The sequence below is a fragment of the Heterodontus francisci genome, chromosome 3 (assembly GCF_036365525.1).
Source record: "Heterodontus francisci isolate sHetFra1 chromosome 3, sHetFra1.hap1, whole genome shotgun sequence".
Taxonomy (NCBI): Eukaryota; Metazoa; Chordata; class Chondrichthyes; order Heterodontiformes; family Heterodontidae; genus Heterodontus; species Heterodontus francisci.
Genome location: NC_090373.1, coordinates 29930248 through 29952289, shown reverse-complemented (window position 1 = coordinate 29952289; position 22042 = coordinate 29930248). Strand labels below are relative to the sequence as shown.

At 43.5% G+C, this 22042-nt stretch overlaps 1 protein-coding gene across 1 annotated transcript in view; it reads left to right on the top strand.

Moving 5' to 3' along the window:
* The window catches only part of lyst (lysosomal trafficking regulator), a 419684-nt gene that overhangs the window by 41376 nt on the left and 356266 nt on the right, over positions 1-22042 (top strand). Inside the window, 1 exon segment of the mRNA XM_068020720.1 lies at positions 13167-13258. Coding sequence (XP_067876821.1) covers positions 13167-13258 — 92 coding nt within the window.

The window sequence follows — 22042 nt, the reverse complement described above, 5'->3', positions numbered from 1 at the left end:
AAAAAGTTAAAAGCAGTGATTATCCTTCACTTTTTAATATAATTTTAGGGAGAACAAAGTAAAGATTGGGACAGACGCATGGGATTAAGATAGAAGCTGCAATGTCATAAACTTAAAATAAGTTTGCACTTTTTAAAATTAAAATCATAATGAAATCATTTGACATTCCACAAATACAAAATTAGTTTTTTGGGGCAGTGAGGCTGATCAGCAGCAGTTATGAATTTAATATGCTGTTTAAAAACCTAATAATGCCTCATTCAACAAGGTATAATTTTTAAAGAGTTTTTGCAGTGAACCTAATTGCTCAAAAGGGCAAGCTTTTGTCAGTTCAGTGATTTCTAATTGATTGTGATCTATGCGCGCTTCAACAGTGCACCCGATGGAGAAGTGTGGAATCACTAACGACAGCTTCTGGATTTCCATGTTTAGCTCTGCATGTGTGGACTCCAGAAGCTGCTGCCAGTTTCAGAGAAGTAAAAATGGTCAACTCTTGACAGTTTTGCATCATTACTACCGCAAAATCCATGTTATTAGCTATGTTCCTGTATTTTGGTTTTTCTCAGTACATTATGGAATTTTATTTGGAGCTGGTGCACTTGGCGAGCTTTGCTGGCAGTATCAGGTGTATGGTGGTCTTGATCTCCATGCAGCTGATGGTTTGATGCTTATTGTAATGGTCTAGGCAGGAAACCTCATCATCTATGTGCCCGGAAATAATCACAAAGGAGATTGTGATGCTTATGGCTTTAGAGGAGATGCTGGTGCCGGGGTGCAGTTGCTTCATCACCTCGTAGATGTAAATGGAGTAACTCTCCTTCCTTGACCTTCTTTGCTTCTTGCCATCCTTTGCTGGTGCTTTATTTAAGGCTTTCTTGGTGCCCTTCAGGGGAGCTGCTTTCTTAAGGCATTTTCAAGCTCAATTTTTGACCCTTAGAAAATGAGAGCCTTGTGTTACAACTAGGTTGGGGGTGGGGGTGGGGTGGGGTGGAGTCTCACGCTCCCCTTTTGCTCCTTCTCTGGTTTGACCGCAATAGGGTTTACCCTTTTTTAAACACACTGATTGAACTTACCACCTCCGTGAGCATTTGCTCCTGTTCCTCTAACATAATTGCAAAAGAATCAATCAGACAGGTTTTCTTGGGTTTAAACAAGAAAGATGTAAGTTTATTATCCTTAACACAATAAACCAGTTAATATTACTAAAATACACTACATATCCACGTTCACATTCACACGAGAGATACATACCCACAAATAGATTACAAAGAGAAAACAGAGTTGGGTGGTTAGAGTAAAGTCTGAAATAAATGGAATTTAAATACAGTTCAGTAATCCCAGAGTGCTTAGTTGAAATTGTGTTCCTCACTGGGCCACGTGCACGGTTCGGGCTTGCTTCTCAGGCTCCGGAAGGCAGAAGAGGGGGTTTTGACCCTTGTATCCTGGTTGTTGGATGTGGTGGTATGTAGAATTGACTTTACCAGCTGCAGCTGGGCCTTCTCTGTATCTTTACTTGGTGGGGGGGGGGGGGGGGTGGGGTGTGAGGAGGAAGAGAGAGAGAATGCTGCTCTCTTGATGGCTTACAGTTACTGTTCTGCTGTTTGCGTTGCAGCTCTCAATCTCCCAGGGTTGCACAAATGGTCACATGACAATACCACCTCTTTGTTGAGTTAATGAGGCCCTTCCGGAATCTTCTGAGATTAAGGGCACCACACCTTAAGCTGTTCGGTCACACTTGGAGGGGGTTGGCTCTTTCAAAGTCAATGGGTGTCAATGGCTGTTGATGACTGTGTTGAGAAAGCCATCTCAGGGCATTTAATCAGAGAGCACCCCGTTGCTCTGGCTAGGTTTCCTCAGTCATGTTGTCTCCGGTCTACTCTGTTGCTGTTTTTATATGCAAATTGCTGTGGCCATCTTCGTTGCCAGGTTACTCCTTACAAATAACTTCTTTTAAAAAAATTTCCAGTAAAAGTCTTTGGCAAAGTTCCAATTGATGAAATTAATATTTCTCATTTGGCATGTGGGGTTTTCATAACACTACTTTTAATATGTTAAGTGCTCTGATAGTTACATTATTGATGAATTTAGAGATTGTGCTATTTCAGGCTCTTGTGAGCACAATGTGGTGTTTTGGCCACTGAATTTAAAAGCTGTTTCTGTATTTAGGTTGTTTTAGATCCTGCAACCCAAAGAAACAGTATTTTTTTTTTTCCTTTCTTGTGATTATCTGTATTTGTTTTAAGAGCTTAATAATTCATTTTTCTAATTTTCCTTTCCTCATTTCTGTTCTAAGGATTTCTGTCCTTTTTCCATAGAGTCATACAGCACAGAAACAGGCCCTTTGTCCCATCGTGTCTGTGCCGGCCATCAAGCACCTAACTATCCTAGTCTCATTTTCCAGCACTTGGCCCGTAGCCTTCTAAGCTATGGCGTTTCAAGTGCTCATCTAAATACTTCTTAAATGTTGAGGGTTCCTGCCTCTACCACCACTTCAGGCAGTGTATTCCAGGTTCCAACTACCGTCTGGGTGAAAAAAAAATTCCTCAAATCCCCTCTAAACCTCCTGCCCCTTACCTTAAATCTATGCCCCTTGGTTATTGACCCCTCTGCTAAAGGAAAAAGTCTCTTCCTATCTAACCTATCAATGCCCCTCATAATTTTGTATACCTCAATCATGTTCCCCCTCATCCTTCTCTGTTCTAAGGAAAACAACCCTAGCCTTTTCAGTCTCTTCATAGCTGAAATGCTCCAGCCCAGGCAACATCCTGGTGAATCTCCTCTGCACCTTCTCCAGTGCAATCACATCCTTCCTATAGTGTGGTGACCAGAACTGTACACAGTATTCCAGCTGTGGCCTAACTAGCGTTTTATACAGCTCCATCATAACCTCCCTGCTCTTATATTCTATGCCTCGGCTAATAAAGGCAAGTATCCCATATGCCTTCCAAACCACCTTTATCTACCTGTGCTGCTGCCTTCAGTGATCTATGGACAAGTACACCAAGGTCCCTCTGACCTTCTCTACTTCATAGGGTCCTACCATCCATCGTATATTCCCTTGTCTTGTTAGTCCTCCCAAAATGCATCACCTCACACTTCTCAGGATTAAATTCCATTTGCCACTGCTCTGCCCATTTTACCAGCCCATCTAAATCATCCTGTAATCTAAGGCTTTCCTCCTCACTATTTACGACACCACCAATTTTCGTGTCATCTGTGAACTTACTTATCATACGTCCTATATTCACGTCTAAGTCATTAATGTACACTACAAACAGCAAGGGTCCCAGCACTGATCCCTGTGGTATACCACTGGGCCCAGGCTTCTACTCGCAGAAACAACCCTTGACCATAACCTCTGTTTCTTGCCACTAAGCCAATTTTGGATCCAATTTGCCAAATTACCATGGATCCCATGGGCTCTTACCTTCTTAACCAATCTCCCATGCGGGACCTTATCAAAAGCCTTGCTGAAGTTCATGTAGACTACATCAATTGCTTTACCCTCCCCTACACATCTAGTCACCTCCTCGAAAAATTCAGTCAAGTTAGTTAGACACAATCTCTCCCTGACAAAGCCATGCTGACTATCCCTGATTATTCCCTGCCTCTCCAAGTGGAGATTAATCCTGTCCCTCAGAATTTTTTTCAATAGTTTCCCAACCACCGGCCTGTAATTACCTGGTCTATCCCTGCTACCCTTCTTGAATAATGGTACCACATTCGCTGTCCTCCAGTCCTCTGGCACCGCTCCCATGGCCAGAGAGGATCTGGAAATTTGTATCAGGGCCCCTGCTATCACCTCCCTTGCCTCACATAACAGCCTGGGATACATCTCATCTGGGCCTGGGGATTTATCTACTTTTAAGCCCGCTAAAATATTTAATACTTCCTCCCTTTCAATGTTAATATGTTCAAGTATATCGCAATCCTCCTCCCTGATCTCTACACCTAGATAGTCGTTCTCCACAGTAAAAAGATGAAAATTAATGATTTAAAACCTCACCTATGTCTTCCGGCTCCCCACACACATTGCCACTTTGGTCCCTAATGGGCCCTACTCTTTGCCTGGTTATCCTCTTGCCCTTAATATACTTATAAAACGCCTTAGGATTTTCCTTTATATTGACCGCCAGTGTTTTTTCATGTCCCCTCTTTGCTCTCTTAGTTACTTTTTTAAGTACCCCCCTACATAGGGCGGCGCAGTGGTTAGCACCGCAGCCTCACAGCTCCAGCAACCCGGGTTCAATTCTGGGTACTGCCTGTGTGGAGTTTGCAAGTTCTCCCTGTGTCTGCGTGGGTTTCCTCCGGGTGCTCCGGTTTCCTCCCACATGCCAAAGACTTGCAGGTTGATAGGTTAATTGGCCATTATAAATTGCCCCTAGTATAGGTAGGTGGTAGGGAAATATAGGGACAGGTGGGGATGTGGTAGAAATATGGGATTAGTGTAGGATTAGTATAAAATGGGTGGTTGATGGTCGGCACAGACTCGATGGGCCGAAGGGCCTGTTTCAGTGCTGTATCTCTAAACTAAACAAACATCTTCTATACTTCTCTAATGCCTCTGCTGTTTTCAGTGCTCCTAATCTGCCATAAGCCTCTTTTTTTTTTTTCCTGATCCAATACTTTATATCCCTTGACATCCAGGGTTCCTTGGACTTGATGGTCCTACCCTTCATCTTAACGGGTACATGTTGGCTCTGAACCCTCACTATTTCCTCTTTGACTCCCACTTGCCTGATGTAGACTTTCCTACAAGTAGCTGCTCCCAGTCCACTTTGGCCAGATCCTGTTTTATCAAATTGAAATTGGCCTTCCCCCATTCAGTACATTTATTTCTGGCCCGTCTTTGTCCTTTTCCATAACTACCTTAAATCTTTCTTAGAGTTATGGTCACTATCCCCGAAATGCTCTCCCATTGCTACTTCTACCACTTGTCCAGCTTCATTCCCTATGATTAGGTCCAGTGCTGCCCCTTCTCTTGTAGGACTTTCTATGTGCTGGCTCAAAAAGCTCTCCTGAATGCATTTTAAGAATTCCTCCCTCTTTAAGCCTTTTGCACTAAGACTATCCCAGTTGATATTAGGTAAGTTGAGATCCCTACTATTATTATCCTATTATCTTTACACCTCTCTAAGATTTGCCTGCATATCTGTTCCTCTATCTCTGCTTGACTGTTTGGAGGCCTGTAGTACACTCCCAATCAAGTGATTGCCCCCCTTTTGTTTTTGAGTAGTACTCGTATGGCCTCATTTGAGGAACCTTCTAAGATATCATCCCTCCTTACTGCAGTAATTGACTCCTTGATCACAGTGCAATACCACCTCCCCTTCCCTATCGTGCCTGAAGATTCTATACCCTGGAATATTGAATTGCCAGTCCTGCCCCTCCCTCAGCCATGTGTCTGTGATAGCAATAATATCATAATCCCATGTGCTAATCAATGCCCTCAATTCATCCGCCTTATTAGTAAGACTCCTTGCTTAAAGTATATGCAATCCAGCCTTGCATTTTTCATTTGTGCCTTAACAGGTCAATATTTGCTCTGCCTTCCAGACTGACTGTTTCTCTTCTATATTTGGCTGTGCCTCACCCCCTACTGTACCTCCACTCTGAATCCCATCCACCTGCCAAATTAGTTTAAACCCTCCCCAACAGCACTAGCAAACCTCCCAGCAAGGATGTTGGTCCCATTCTGGTTCAGGTGCAACCCGTCCAACTTGTACAGGTCCCACCTTTGCCAGAAACAGGCCCAGTGATCCAGGAACCTAAAGCCCTCCCTCCTGCACCATCTCCTCAGCCACACATTCATCTGCTCTATCCTCCTATTCCTATACTCGCTAGCATGTGGCACAGGGAGTAATCCAGAGGTTAGAACCTATGAGGTCCTGCTTTTTAATCTCCTACCTAGCTCCCTAAATTCTTGTTGCAGCACCTCATCCCTCTTTCTACCCATGTCGTTGGTACCAATGTGTATCATGACCTCTGACTGCTCATCCTCCCCGTGCAGAATGTCCTGCGTCGCTCCGTGACATCCTCGACCCTAGTACCAAGGAGGCAACATACCATTCTGGAGTCTCATTTGTGGCCACAGAAACACAGTTCTGATGAAGGGTCACTGACCTGAAACGTTAACTCTGCTCTCACCACAGATGAGCAACAAATGTTGTCCATGTCAGTGACACCCACATCCTGAAAATTACCTTATACACACCGATAAAATCACCTCCCAGAAGCTACCTTTTAAGACTGAACCCAAGTGTCTCCAAGTCTTTCCTCAATTCCTGTGCTTGAATGTCTCCTTTTGTTGCTTGGTGACCAGTAACACAGTACTCAAAGTCAAGTCTGACTAGAATATTGTGCCATTTGATCATGCCTTTGTCTGACTTGAATTCTACTGCTTTCACAGTGTGGTTAGGCATTCTGTATTGCTTCTTATGCTGTGTGGTCCCCTTAAGCTGGGGAGATCAAATGCCGATGACTTTACTACATTTCCTTTTGTCCCTGAGCTCCCTGTCGCTTGCCATTTCAGTTGTCTGCCTTGCTTCCACTCTGACCTCTGTCTTTGCCCATCTTGTCTGTTCCAGTGAAGCTCACGCAAGCTCAAGGAGCAATGGCTCATCTTTTTATTGGGCATTTCTAGCCCTCTGGGCTTTACAATTACTTCAACAACTTCAGACCTTAAATATAGCTCCCATTTTCTCTTTGGCAGTAGGTGCTGGAAATATAGGATGAGTGCCTTAGTGTTTATGAGAATGGGACAAAGGATGTGGGTTGGTGATTTGGGTGCTTTCCCCAGTCTTGGAACACCATGTTGGTGCAGTATTTCAGCACACTTGGTGTCAATGTATTTTCTTCCAGGCTGCTGGACCACTGGAGCCTGCTCAGCTTTATCATTTTGTTGTGCTTCCCATTCGACTTGCTTTTCCCTAATTGCTGCTTGCACAGTTTCTGTCATGTATATGTCTCTTATTTCTCTGTGTGCCTTCCATTGTCTCATGCACCTATCACTTTTGCTATTTAATCATCTCCTATTCTCCATCTAAGCACTTTGTAGGCCATTCTGTTTCCAATCTATAATTGGAGCCTCCATGACATGCAACAGCTAATCACATGCTTAATTTTATGATGCTGGTACAATTATGCTATTACTACAGTTGATAACTATCAGTGCAGTCTAGCCGATTTCCATCTCTCAAGTTTTCTAGCTGTAGTGAATTAGACAGTTACATGAAAAGGAAGAATGTACAGGGTTATGGGGAGAAGGCAGGGGAATGCGACTGAGGGAATTGCTCTTTTGGAGAGCCAGTGCAGACACGATGGGCTGAATGGCCTCCTTCTGCACTGTAAGGATTCTGTGATAACAGCTACAGTCTATACTGCTGATACATCCCAGTTTTCTTTGAAGGTTTTTGTTTTACCATCAACCACCAGGATCCTGTTGCACACAAAAATACAAGAGAGCAGGCACACTTAATTTTGTTAATGAAAAGCTGTATTGTTTCCTGACTTGCATTATGAAGTCAGTCATTACGGTACAGAAGGAGGCCATTCAGTCCATCTGGTCCATGCTGGCTCTCTGTAGAGCAATCCAATCAGTCCCATTCCCCTGCTGTATCCCCGCAGCCCTGCAAGTTTATTTCCCTCCAGTGCCCATCCAATTTCCTTTTGAAATCATTCATCGTCTCCATTTCCACCACCCTCATAGGCAGAGAGTTCCAGGTCATTACCATTTGCTGCGTAAAGAAAGTTCTTCCTCATATTCCCCCCTGCATCTCTTGCCCAAAACCTTGAATCTGTGTCCCCTGGTTCTTGTACCATCAGCTAATGGGAACAGCTTTTCTTTGCCTATCTTTAATAAACCTGTCATAATCTTGTACATCTCTATCAAATCTCCCCTTAATTTCCATTGATCCATGGAGAAAACGCCAGCTTTATTTTCATTTATTTTTATTTAGAGATACAGCACTGAAACAGGCCCTTCGGCCCACCAAGTCTGTGCCGACCATCAGCCACCCATTTATACTAATCCTACATTAATCCCATATTCCTATCACATCCCCTACCACCTACCTACACTAGGGGCAATTTACAATGGCCAATTTACCTATCAACCCGCAAGTCTTTGGCTGTGGGAGGAAACCGGAGCACCCGGCGGAAACCTACGCGGTCACAGGGAGAACTTGCAAACTCCGCACAGGCAGTACCCAGAATCGAACCTGGGTCGCTGGAGCTGTGAGGCTGCGGTGCTAACCACTGCGCCACTGTGCCACCCTAAGCTTTTCTAAGCTCACCTTGTACATAAAATCCCTCATCCCTGAGACCATTCTGGTAAATCTCCTCTGCACCCTTTCAAGGACCCTTGCATCTGTCCTAAAGTATGGTGATCAGAACTGGGCTCAATACTCTAGTTGTGGCTTAACCAAAGCTTTATCAAGGTTCAGCATAACTTCCCTGCTTTTGTACTCAATACCTCTATGTATGAAGCAGAAGATCCCATATGCTTTGCCAAGTACACTCTCGATATGTCCTAACTGCTTCAAAGATCTATGCATGTACCAGCTCTCAATGGGATATAGAAGATCTATGCATGGTATACATTACAATAAGCTTGTAGTTTTTCTGAATCAAATTTCTTATCATAACTAGTTTGAATAGATCATTTAAGGTAGTTCAGTGTCTGGTAATGCAGTAAACATTCCAACCTACACCAATAGTAAAACTTGGCCAACAGCTAGAAATACTGAAGCAGCCCGTGTCCATATGCAGCAAGACCTGGACAACATCCAGGCTTGGGCTGATAGGTGGCAAGTAACATTGGTGACAGGCAATGACCATCTCAAACAAAAGAGAATCTAATCATCTCCCCATGACATTCAATGACATTACCATTGCTGAATCCCCCACCATCCACATCCTTGGAGTCACCATTGACCAGAAACTGAGCTCGACCAGCCACATCAATACTGTGGCTGCAAGAGCAGTTTGGAGGCTGGGAATTTTGCAGCGAGTAACTCACCTCTTGATTCCTCAAAGCCTGTCCACCATTCACAAAGCACAGGTCAGGAGTGTGATGGAATACTCTCCACTTGCCTGGATGAGTGCAGCTCCAACAACACTCAAGAAGTTCAACACCATCCAGGACCAAGTAGCTCGCTTGATTGGCACCCCATCCAACACCTTCAGCATTCACTCTCCACCACTGGTGCACAGTGGCAGCAGTGTGTACCATCTACCAGATGCATTGCAGCAACTCTCCAAGGCTGCTTCAACAGCAGCTTCCAAACCCGCAACCTTGACAGACAAGAGCAGCAGATGCATGGGAACACCATCACCTGCAAGTTCCCCTCCATGCCACACACCATCCTGACTTGGAACTATGATGTCGTTCCTTCACTGTCGCTGGGTCAAAATCCTGGAACTCCCTTCCCAATAGCACTGTTGGTGTACCTACCCCCCACATGTTCTGCAGCAGTTCAAGATAGCAGCTCATGCCCACCTTCTCAAGAACAATTAGGGATGGGTAATAAATGCTGACATAGCCAGCGATGTCCACATCCCATGAATGAATTTTTAAAAATTAAAGTGCTTTGTATGCAGTGCATAGTTTTGAAGCGCAGTGACTGCTAAAGTAACAAACCAAAGATCCCACGAATAATGATGAAGGATCTGTTTTTTGGTATTGGTTGAGGGAAGAGTGTTGGACAGGACACCTGGAGAATTCTGTGTTCTTCACGTGGTACCACAATATCTTTGACTTCAATTTCAACCAGTTGGACAGGCAAATGGGAGCTTAATGTCTTATCTGCCGCAGGGGTAGCCCAAACAATTGTTGGCCCAAGTTATAAACTTGAACTTCCAGTATGGGACTTGGACCTACAACTTTGTTACCTGGAGCGGAGATTGCCATTGACTGTGGTAAACTGATGCCATGTGATTATTTTTTGCTATGATCTACTGATCATCTGCAGTTAGTGATTTGTTCCAGTACAGTGTTGTGCTCAGTTTGATTGCAGCAATACTTTCGTTAACCATTTGGGAACATTTGGGAATAAAATCTCACTTTATGGTTTGTTTTTAATTGTTATTCAACCATGATGTGATTGTAAATGCATTTAAGAACACAACACGACAGTGTTGCCCATTAATCCATTACATTAATATGAGGGGAGGTGGGAGTGTTTAACCATGATGCTCTTGCCATCACAAGGTATGGGGCAGACTTGATGAACCAACTGGTCTTCTGCTGGCAATTCCATTCATTCAATTTCATATGTTTGTATTCTGTCCCTCAGAAATGTCCATTCATTATCTTATATTTAATTGCAGGACAGAAATATGCTGCCATCAGAAGCTATATATTCATATTTTGCCTCTACTGAAAGTAGAACTTTTAATTCAGAGCTACTGCCTCACTGTAGTAGCACTTACTGACTTTGTGTAAAATTAAACTGGTAAAAGTAAGTTTCATTTCCAAATAGCATCTGACAGTAAAGTTTGGCTTTTGTTTGGGTGGGGCATGGCAGATTATATAAGTATCAAGTCATAGAGTATAAAATTAATATTTGCTTCTTGCCTCATGACTGAAATTAGTTATAATTGGGGAGTGATTATAATGGATATCAATTGCAGTGACTAAATTAATTGTGAAGTATTGAAATAACAATTCACATGATGGAATTGCTAAATGCCATTAAATAAAAATCCTCAGTTCCAAAATTACATACGAACGTATGAATTAGGAGCAGGAGTAGGCCAATCGGCCCCTCAAGCCTGCTCCACCATTCAGTAAGTTCATGGCTGAACTGATTACTCCACATTTCCACCTACCCTGATAACCTTTCACCCCCTTGCTTATCAAGAATCTATCTACCTCTGCCTTAAAAATATTCAACAACCCTGCTTCCACCGCCTTTTGAGGAAGAGAATTCCAAAGGCTCACGACCCTCAGAGAAAAAATTTCTCCTCATCTCTGTCTTAAATGGGCGACCCCTTATATTTAAACAGTGACCCTTAGTTCTAGATTCTCCCACAAGGGGAAACATCATTTCCACATCCACCCTGTCAAGACCCCTCAGGATCTTCTATATTTCAATCTTAAACTGCATCCCATTCAATCTACTTTTTCATTTAGCATCTCGGTCATATTCTACATTTATCCAATTTTTGCACTTCATCGGACTTGCTCTATAAGCATAATTTTGCCAATTCTTTTTCATTGAACTTTCTCCTTCCCTTTTTAAGCTGACTCTGCTGTCAAGTGGTACCATTGCAAGTTTGACAGTTGTAAAAGCAAAAGGGGGTGGCAGACAGTTTGTTTCCACTGTGTTTCCTTCTGTGATCAACTGTTATTGGAGAGGGTTTCAAAAATGATCAGTTTGTGGTGAGTCTTTATTGTATGCTTCGCAGTAGTGTGTTAACAGTAGATATTAAGAGTCAAAAATCCCCTTTGAGTTCATACCTGGATTGGTATGCATGGAAACTAGTTTTTTTTTTCCACATCAGCGATTCAAATACTATAAGTCAAGGAAAAGTGATCTTTCTTGTGAATTGCCGTCGGAGTTCACCCTCCAAGCTGCTTGTGTCTTTCCGATTCTTTCCGATTTTCACACTTTCTATTATTGAGTATTTTTTCCCATTTTGGTGTCCTCATCCAGTTTACATTTTTCTAATTGGCTTTGTGTTCTGTGCCAGAAATCCTTTTGTGCAGTTGAGTTTTCTTCATCCTCTGCATTCTCTGTTTCCTTAGACTGCAGAAGTATATTTTCTGCTGATCTTACCTTAAACAATAGAACCTTAGTACAGTGGAATTCTAGATATGCCTAGGTTACTTAGGAGTTTGGATTGAGACAGAAAGAAATAAAACTACACAGTTTTTTTACTTTAAAGTCCACTGAAGTGGGTGCATAATTTGAAGAATCATATTGATGGAATCATGAGAATTATTTTAATAATGCTGGTGATCATTTTCAAGTTTGCAGTAATTCATTGGAAAATTGGTAAACATGGAATTTTGTTTGAAAGAATATTGTCTCATTAGGTATTACATGACAGTTGACTATATTAGTCTGTAAAATACTGTCTACTACAGAAACAGATGTTTCCCATTCATATAAATGGCAATGCTGCAGCTGCTTTTTATGGGTTGGGGTGAAACTATTTTTCTGATTTGTATTATTTGAGAGTTCATTAAAGTGCTTTGCACATTTGCAGAACTAAAGTTACACTGCAGTGATCTGGTCTATATTCCCAAATGCCCAAGATTGGGTGGGATCAATATTTTTAATCATGAAAATATGTTAAGGGGAAAATGTCTTCAGGCTTTTAAATTACTGTATTTTGAAATTAAGATCTCTTACAAAGCCATACTTTTAGGAAATGATATTCTGAACTGTCAAAAATAATTTGATGGTCTGTATCGTGAACCGAAGGATTGTTGTTTCATTTGAAGAATTTTTGTGCCGTTTTATTTACATTTTATGTAATGGGATATATTATGGGATTGAAGTGAAAGGACTAAATGTTTCAAAAATCAGTGGAGGCAATTCCATTATGCACCCAGCCATATATGTTGTCACTATTAACACTGTTCACAAATATCTGCAGCTTGCATCAACATTATCATCTACTTGCAGTTACATTTCATGTTTTTCTAAGCATTCACTAATTTCAGACCACATTTATAAAGTAGGAAAATCAAGCCTTTTTTAACCACTTTTGGCCTCTTTGGTTTGCAGCTTTCAAACCACAAAAACTTCTGTCTTTTTCAGAACTCTGAGTCTAGAAAAATAGGGTTTTAATTTTATTGGCCATTTAAGATGAGAAATTGTTTAACTCAAAGGGTTGTGAATCTTTGGAATTCTCTACTCCAGAAGGCTATACATGCTCAATTGATGAGTCTGTCAAGACTGCGATCAATAGATTTTTGGGCACTAAGGGAAATGATATGCGGATAGGGCGGGAAAGTGGAGTTGATGCAGTTCAGCCATCATCTTGAATGGTGGAGCAGTCTCATTTTTTAATGAGATAAATGCAATGAGTCAAGTAATAGTGAGGAATACTTGTACACCTATCTCAATGGGATATATTATTTACTCATTAGCTTATGCACTGAAACTCAAACTAATAAAAGCATAATCTGTTGATTGTTATGAATTCTTTTTTAGGTCAGAATTGACAGCCTGGAGAGGTTCCTCACTCTTTTCCACTTTCACAGCCACAGAGGAAACCTGGATGCAACAGAAGCCATCAGATTCTGGTTAGTATTTTATTAGAGGAGTTCACCATTTGTCAGTTTTTTAAAATAAGCTGGTTAGGTTGCACCCTGAATTAGAGAGGAATGTGTATCTTCCTATCCTCCACAGCTGTGTAAACTTTAGCTCATTGAAAACTGTACTAACCCGAGCCTACCAGCCCCAAGTCCTGCTCACTGCTGTGCTTTCTGACCATTGGCTCCTGATTCCCCAGTACCTCAAATTTAAAATTCTCAGCATGTTTAAGTCCCTTCATGGCCTCCCCCTTTCTCATCTCTGTAATCTTCCACAGCCCATGTGCACTCTGTTTTTGTGACTCTAGCCTTTTGTGCATGCCCTCTCCCTGCCCAATTTGTGTGTATGTTTTACTTCATTATTGGTTAAACTTGGTTGATAAACTGAAATTTTGTTGCTTATTAAAGAAACCTGGTTGGTGTGCTTTATTCTGGGAAAAATAGAGTATATGATTGACTGTATCAGTAAGTGGGAAGATTTAAATATATGTTGTGACCTGTGGGGAAGTGGGACTAGAAAAACAGTGCACTCCTCCTGCCTCGGTCGTATCTCACATTTTTGAAGCAGCATAGAGGAAATTGTTCAAGTTTGGTCCTCTTTGCAACATTTGTTTTCTCTCTCATGTAAATGATTTGATAACTTTCCATAAGCAGACTGAGTCACTTGTGACAGAAGTTGGAGTTTTATTCTCTGCTCAGTTAGGGCTGGTGTAGGCCAGATCAACAATTATCCCTGATCATCATATATTGGGCGGCACAGTGGCGCAGTGGTTAGCACCGCAGCCTCACAGCTCCAGGGACCCGGGTTCAAGTCCGGGTACTGCCTGTGTGGAGTTTGCAAGTTCTCCCTGTGTCTGCGTGGGTTTTCTCCGGGTGCTCCGGTTTCCTCCCACAAGCCAAAAGACTTGCAGGTTGATAGGTAAATTGGCCATTATAAATTGTCACTAGTATAGGTAGGTGGTAGGGAAATATAGGGACAGATGGGGATGTTTGGTAGGAATATGGGATTAGTGTAGGATTAGTATAAATGCGTGGTTGATGTTCGGCACAGACTCGGTGGGCCGAAGGGCCTGTTTCAGTGCTGTATCTCTAATCTAATCTAATCTAATTGCACATTGCGAATGCATCAGTTGCTTACTGTGTTCTGTTGGAAGTTGAAAAATATCACACTTCTTGACCACTAACTAAACTACTGTAATTGCATGTGTAAACTGGAATTAGTGCACAAACATTTAATTTTTTTTATAAAGTTGCTTCTTAGTCTCTAGGCAAGTATCTTTGTGTGAAACAGCTGTGGTTTCTTTTTCCTTCGATCATCTTTCAGGTTGAGGTGTTAAGTCAAGTAAGTGAGACGTGCTCATGGAGCTTGAGCCCTGTGACAGTCAAAGGCATTTTACCCGAAAATGGTTCTATGGAATGCTAATGAGAGGCTAAACACACATTATTTTTACTCCAAGTACCTCAGTGTGCAATACAAGTCACACGTAGATCAAAGTACCTTCATCTTAACCAATTTCCTGTTTACTATTCTTGCTGTGTTCCTGAAGATGTAGTGTCTCCTGTTTATCATTTTAAAACATAGCGAAGAGAATTCCCTGGCTATATCACCATTGCTTCACTGTCGCTGGGTCAAAATCCTGGGATTCCCTTCCTTACAGCACTGTGGGTGTACCTACCCCACATGGACTGCAGTGGTTCAAGAGGGCAGCTCACCACCACCTTCTTGAGGGCAGTTAGGGATGGGCAATGAATGCTGGCCTAGGCAGTGATGCTCACATCCCTTTAACGAATAAAAAAAATTCCTTACCTTGCAGATATCCTGCAAAGAAAGTAATTTTAAAAAAGGGCTGCGTTTGCTGACAATGCAACCACTGGGTGGCACACTACTTGCAGGATCTGCTCAATTTGACATGAAATACCGAATTGAACCCAAATCCCTTCACCCCTCAATAGCCACGATCGCCACCTCCATTCCCCCCCCCCCCCCAACAGACCCCCACTCCCTTCCACAATCGCCGCATTAAGTTTCAGTCCCGTGATCGCTGATCCCTTGCTGTTCTCTCGCACATCTGGTTGCTCCATGTTCCTTCCCGTCGCTCGCTCCCCACCTTGCCAAGCCTGGGGAGAAGGATGGGGTGTGGGGAAAGGAGGAGGAGAGCGAGGGGGGGGGGGAAGCGAGCAGTGAGCTGATAGGAGTGGGGTACTGTTGGGGGATGGAGGTGACTATCATGACATTGAGGGGTGAGGCAACACTTGGACGCCTACATTGCTATGTAGATTCACACTGGTAAGCTGGCAAATGTTCGGACGCGCTGATGTCGCCGATCACAGCGCATGCTCTGCGTTGTCAGGAGACACTCCGTTTTCAAAAAAAAAGGTCCACGTAGCACAGTGACTAGCTCCATAATAGGCTTTAGTTCTTTCTTTTGGGCCTCCTTATCTCGAGAGACAATGGATACGCGCCTGGAGGTGGTCAGTGGTTTGTGAAGCAGCGCCTGGAGTGGCTATAAAGGCCAATTCTGGAGTAACAGGCTCTTCCACAGGTGCTGCAGAGAAATTTGTTTGTTGGGGCTGTTGCACAGTTGGCTCTCCCCTTGCGCCTCTGTCTTTTTTCCTGCCAACTACTAAGTCTCTTCGACTCGCCACAATTTAGCCCTGTCTTTATGGCTGCCCGCCAGCTCTGGCGAATGCTGGCAACTGACTCCCACGACTTGTGATCAATGTCACACGATTTCATGTCGCGTTTGCAGACGTCTTTATAACGGAGACATGGACGGCCGGTGGGTCTGATACCAGTGGCGAGCTCGCTGTACAATGTGTCTTTGGGGATCCTGCCATCTTCCATGCGGCTCACATGGCCAAGCCATCTCAAGCGCCGCTGACTCAGTAGTGTGTATAAGCTGGGGATGTTGGCCGCTTCAAGGACTTCTGTGTTGGAGATATAGTCCTGCCACCTGATGCCAAGTATTCTCCGAAGGCAGCGAAGATGGAATGAATTGAGACGTCGCTCTTGGCTGGCATACGTTGTCCAGGCCTCGCTGCCGTAGAGCAAGGTGCTGAGGACACAGGCCTGATACACTCGGACTTTTGTGTTCCGTGTCAGTGCGCCATTTTCCCACACTCTCTTGGCCAGTCTGAACATAGCAGTGGAAGCCTTACCCATGCGCTTGTTGATTTCTGCATCTAGAGACAGGTTACTGGTGATAGTTGAGCCTAGGTAGGTGAACTCTTGAACCACTTCCAGAGCGTGGTCGCCAATATTGATGGATGGAGCATTTCTGACATCCTGCCCCATGATGTTCGTTTTCTTGAGGCTGATGGTTAGGCCAAATTCATTGCAGGCAGACGCAAACCTGTCGATGAGACTCTGCAGGCATTCTTCAGTGTGAGATGTTAAAGCAGCATCGTCAGCAAAGAGGAGTTCTCTGATGAGGACTTTCCGTACTTTGGACTTCGCTCTTAGACGGGCAAGGTTGAACAACCTGCCCCCTGATCTTGTGTGGAGGAAAATTCCTTCTTCAGAGGATTTGAACGCATGTGAAAGCAGCAGGGAGAAGAAAATCCCAAAAAGTGTGGGTGCGAGAACACAGCCCTGTTTCACACCACTCAGGATAGGAAAGGGCTCTGATGAGGAGCCACCATGTTGAATTGTGCCTTTCATATTGTCATGGAATGAGGTGATGATACTTAGTAGCTTTGGTGGACATCCGATCTTTTCTAGTAGTCTGAAGAGACCACGTCTGCTGACGAGGTCAAAGGCTTTGGTGAGATCAATGAAAGCAATGTAGAGGGGCATCTGTTGTTCACGGCATTTCTCCTGTATCTGACGAAGGGAGAACAGCATGTCAATAGTCGATCTCTCTGCACGAAAGCCACACTGTGCCTCAGGGTAGACGCGCTCGGCCAGCTTCTGGAGCCTGTTCAGAGCGACTCGAGCAAAGACTTTCCCCACTATGCTGAGCAGGGAGATTCCACGGTAGTTGTTACAGTCACCAGGCTTTAGTATTACTACTCAAACTACAGGCCCCTGTGTTTGACTGGTGCCATCCCCTTTCAATGTTCAGTTTGCAACCCTGGCATTGCCTCTGTCATTGATCAGTACTCAGCATTGTTCATCCTGTGCAGCAAGTTGTAAGTTAATTTGTTGAGAATTGTAAACTGAGTAAGACACAATTGGGGATTCATAAAACTAAATTTCTTCCAACAAATGGTCCCACAATGAAATTGCAGTTTTGAGATTTTATTTTTTAAGTGCCAATCTTCTACAAAATAATGCATTGATTATCAACCAGAAAAGATTGTATCACAAATCGACATATTGCCTTTCAGATATACTGTCATCTGCTACCATCATCTGGATTTTCAGTCTTTTCTCCCCATCTAATCTAAGGTTCTCCAGGTCTTTTTACCAAGAAGCTTCTAGTGTTTTAGTTGTGAAATTAGGTTTCTGTCAGTTCATGTCCATTTGTTGAACCTGGGAGGAGGATACTATGGCACTTGAAAGTAGAGATATACTTGCAAGTGTTTATATAGTAAAAACCAAACAGCCATCAAGTTATACTTGTGAGAAAGGACATTAAGTAGCATAATACATTAAGTTGCATAATTATGGAAGGGATTACCCCACAGCTTCTCCATTTGGCTGCTCAATATTCCAACTGTGCAGACTGACCAGGATACTGTAAATGCTAGAAAATATCTAACCGGCTTCCATGGAGTTGAAATAAAAACAAGAAATGCTGGAAATACTCAGCTAGTCTGGCAGCATCTGTAGAGAGAAAAGCAGAGTTAACGTTTCAGGTCAGTGACTCTTCACTGGCCTGAAATGTTAACTCTGCTTCTCTCTACACAGATGCTGCCAGACTGCTGAGTATTTCCAGCATCTCTTGTTTTTATTTCAGATTTCCAGCAGCTGCAGTATTATGCTTTTATTCCATGGAGTTGAGTTCCTGCCAACACTGAGGCAAATATCACGTGATGCTTATCCAAAGTGTCATTCCCATTACCAGCTCGAGTTCATCTGTTGCATGAACAGGAAAGTAGTTTACACGAAAAGAACCAATTTATCTTTCAAAATTCAAGATCTTTTAGCTGTTCACATACAGAGCAGTTACAACCATATAGAGATCCAGTTGGCAGTCTGAAAATCATACAACTTTTGTATTTGGATGGTATATTTCTTTACATAGCCTATCCACAGCACTTCTTGCCCATATTATGACATTGACATTTCAGTTCAGTGGGACAGCTCTCGTGCAGTGTTAGAAGGATTGTTTATATTCCCAAAATATAGAGCATGGTCTTTCACCCAAAAGGCTTTAGATGCAGGGACAATTGGAGCTTTGAAATCTGAAATAGCTAGATTTTTGCTAAGTAAAGGTAGCAAAGGTGGATAAATGGAGTAGAGGTACAGATCAGCCATAGTCATAGTCATTTACAGCATAGAAGCAGGCCATTCGGCCCATTGAGTCCATGCCCACTCTCCACAACGCATTCCAATTAGTCCCACTCCCTGGCCTGATCCCCGTAGCTCAGCAAGTTTATTTCCTTCAAGTGCCCATGAAATTTCCTTTTGAAATCATTGATTGTCTCCACTTTTACCGCCTGCTGCGTAAAAAAAATTGTTCCTCACATTCCCCTGCATCTCTTGCCGTAAGCCTTCAATCTGTGTCACCTAGTCCTTGTACCATTAGTTAATGGGAACAGTTTTTCCTGGTCGAATTTATCTAAGCGTGTCATAATCTTGTACACCTCTATCAAGTCTCTCCTTAAACTCCTTTGTTCTAAGGAGAGCAAACACAGCTTTTCCAACCTAACCTTGTAACTAAAATCTCCCATCCCTGGAACCATTCTGGTAAATCTCCTCTGCACCCTCTCAAGGACCCTCACATCCTTCCAAAAGTGTGGTGACCAGAACTGGACACAATACTTGAGTTGAGTCTAACTAACTTAATTGAATGGCATAGCAGGCTTGAGGGACTGAATGGCTTCCTCCTGTTCCTATTCTGATCTTGTGAAGTAGCTCCTGTAATTACAATTTTGTAGAGCCAAGATGGTGGAAAACTATGGATTTAGGTGAATAGTGTCTCTCTTGAACTTAACAAAATTCAGCATGGTCTCTTGGCCCACCAAACTCTGTAATAATGGTGTTAAGTCTTAATTGGATAATACTACATTAAATGATTTGGTTCAGTTTGACACCCTGTGATAATTTGCCTGAATTTCTACCCTTCCACATGTAATGGGATTGCAGCTGAGGGGTTCAATGTTTCCTCAAACTGCTCAGTGAATTGCAGCGTTGATGAATCATTTGCCAAAGCAGAACACTTGCCTTAGCTATTGCTCTGTGATATAGCAGTTTTTTAAAAAAAGGAAAGTATGTATGTTTTCTGATCTAAAAATTTCAACATGAGCACCCTTCTGTGCAGCTGTATGTTCTATGTTTGCTGCATGTCCGTAGTGCACAGGAAATGTTGAATATGTCCGAAAATTATGAAGTTGCTGATTGAGCCAGTTCCGTTGTTACGACCTCCGATTGTTAACATGAAAAATATGAGCTATGAACCCCAGAACAACTTAACGAATTACACAAGATTCCACATATTAAGACTTTTATTATGACAACTAAATTAAAAGAAATCCCCAGTTATCTAAATAGTACTTCATAGGTGGAATGTCAGAACTGTGTGTCCTGGCCTGTCGGATGACTTTACACAAATCAACGAGTCTTGGAAGCCCACCATCATTAACAACGAGCTCAGTAGACTCAATGTGGACATTGCAGCACTTCAGGAGACACACCTCCCTGCGAGCGGATCTCTAAGAGAGCAAGACTACACCTTCTTCTGGCAGGGTAGGGATCCTGAAGAACCAAGACAGCATGGAGTGGGCCTCGCCATCAGAAACTCTTTGCTCAGCATGATAGAGCCACCCTCGAATGGATCGGAACGTGTTCTGTCCATCCGACTGTTCACCGCCTCTGGTCTAGTACACCTACTCAGCATCTATGCTCCAACACTCTGCTCCCCACCTGAAGCTAAAGACCAGTTCTATGAGAAACTCCATAATATCATTAGTAGCATCCCCAACAACGAACACCTATTCCTGCTGGGGGACTTTAATGCCAGGGTTGGGGCCGACCATGACTCATGGCCTTCCTGCCTTGGGCGCTTTGGCATTGGAAGGATGAATGAGAATGGACAGAGACTGCTTGAGTTGTGTACCTATCATAACCTCTGCATCACCAACTCATTCTTTCACACTAAACCCTGTCACCAGGTTTCTTGGAGGCACCCAAGATCACATCGTTGGCACCAGCTGGACCTCATGGTTACAAGGCGAGCCTCTTTAAACAGTGTTCAAATCACACGCAGCTTCCACAGTGCAACACCAACACTCCCTGGTGTGCAGCAAGGTTAGCCTCAAACCAAAGAAGCTGCATCACTCCAAGCAGAAGGGCCGCCCGTGCATCAACACTAGCAGAGTTTCTCATCCACAGCTGTTACGCAAGTTTCTAAATTCGCTTGAAAAAGCCCTCCAAAACACTCCCACTGGGGATGCAGGGACCAAGTGGGCCCACATCAGAGACGCCATCTATGACTCAGCAATGACCACCTATGGCAATTGTGTGAAGCGGAATGCAGACTGGTTTCAATCTCACATTGAAGAGCTGGAACCTGTCATAGCCGCTAAGCGCATTGCACTGCTGAACTACAAGAAAGCCCTCAGCGAGTTAACATCTGTAGCACTTAAAGCTGCCAGAAGCGCTGAACAAAGAACAGCCAGGTGCTGCACAAATGACTACAGGCAACACCTATGCAGTCATATCCAGCTGGCCTCTGACACAGGAAATATCAGAGGGATGTATGATGGCATTAAGAGAGCTTTTGGGCCAACCGTCAAGAAGATTGCCCCCCTCAAATCTAAATCGGGGGACACAATCACTGACCAACGCAAACAAATGGGCCACTGGGTGGAACACTACCTAGAACTGTACTCCAGGGAAAATGTTGTCACTGAGACCGCCCTCAATGCAACCCTGTCTCTGCCAGTCATGGGTGAGCTGGACGTACAGCCAACAAAATCGGAACTCAGTGATGCCATTGATTCTCTAGCCAGCGGAAAAGCCCCTGGGAAGGACTGCATTACCCCTGAAATAATCAAGAGTGCCAAGCCTGCTATACTTTCAACTCTGCACGAACTGCTTTGCCTGTGCTGGGATGAGGGAGCAGTTACACAGGACATGCACGATGCCAATATCATCACCCTCTATAAGAACAAGGGTGACCGCAGTGACTGCAACAACTACCGTGGAATCTCCCTGCTCAGCATAGTGGGGAAGGTCTTCGCTTGTGTCGCTTTAAACAGGCTCCAGAAGCTGGCTGAGCGTGTCTATCCTGAGGCACAGTGTGGCTTTCGAGCAGAGAGATCCACCATTGACATGCTGTTCTCCCTTTGCCAGCTACAGGAGAAATGACGTGAACAACAGATGCTGCTCTACATTGCTTTCATTGATCTCACCAAAGCCTTTGACCTTGTCAACAGAAGTGGTCTTTTCAGACTACTAGAAAAGATTGGATGCCCACCAAAGCTACTAAGTATCATCACCTCATTGCATGACAATCTGAAAGGCACAATTCAGCATAGCGGCACCTCATCAGACCCCTTTCCTATCCTGAGTGGCGTGAAACAGGGCTGTGTTCTCGCACCTACACTGTTTAGGATTTTCTTCTCCTTGCTGCTCTCACATGCATTCAAGTCCTCAGAAAAAGGAAT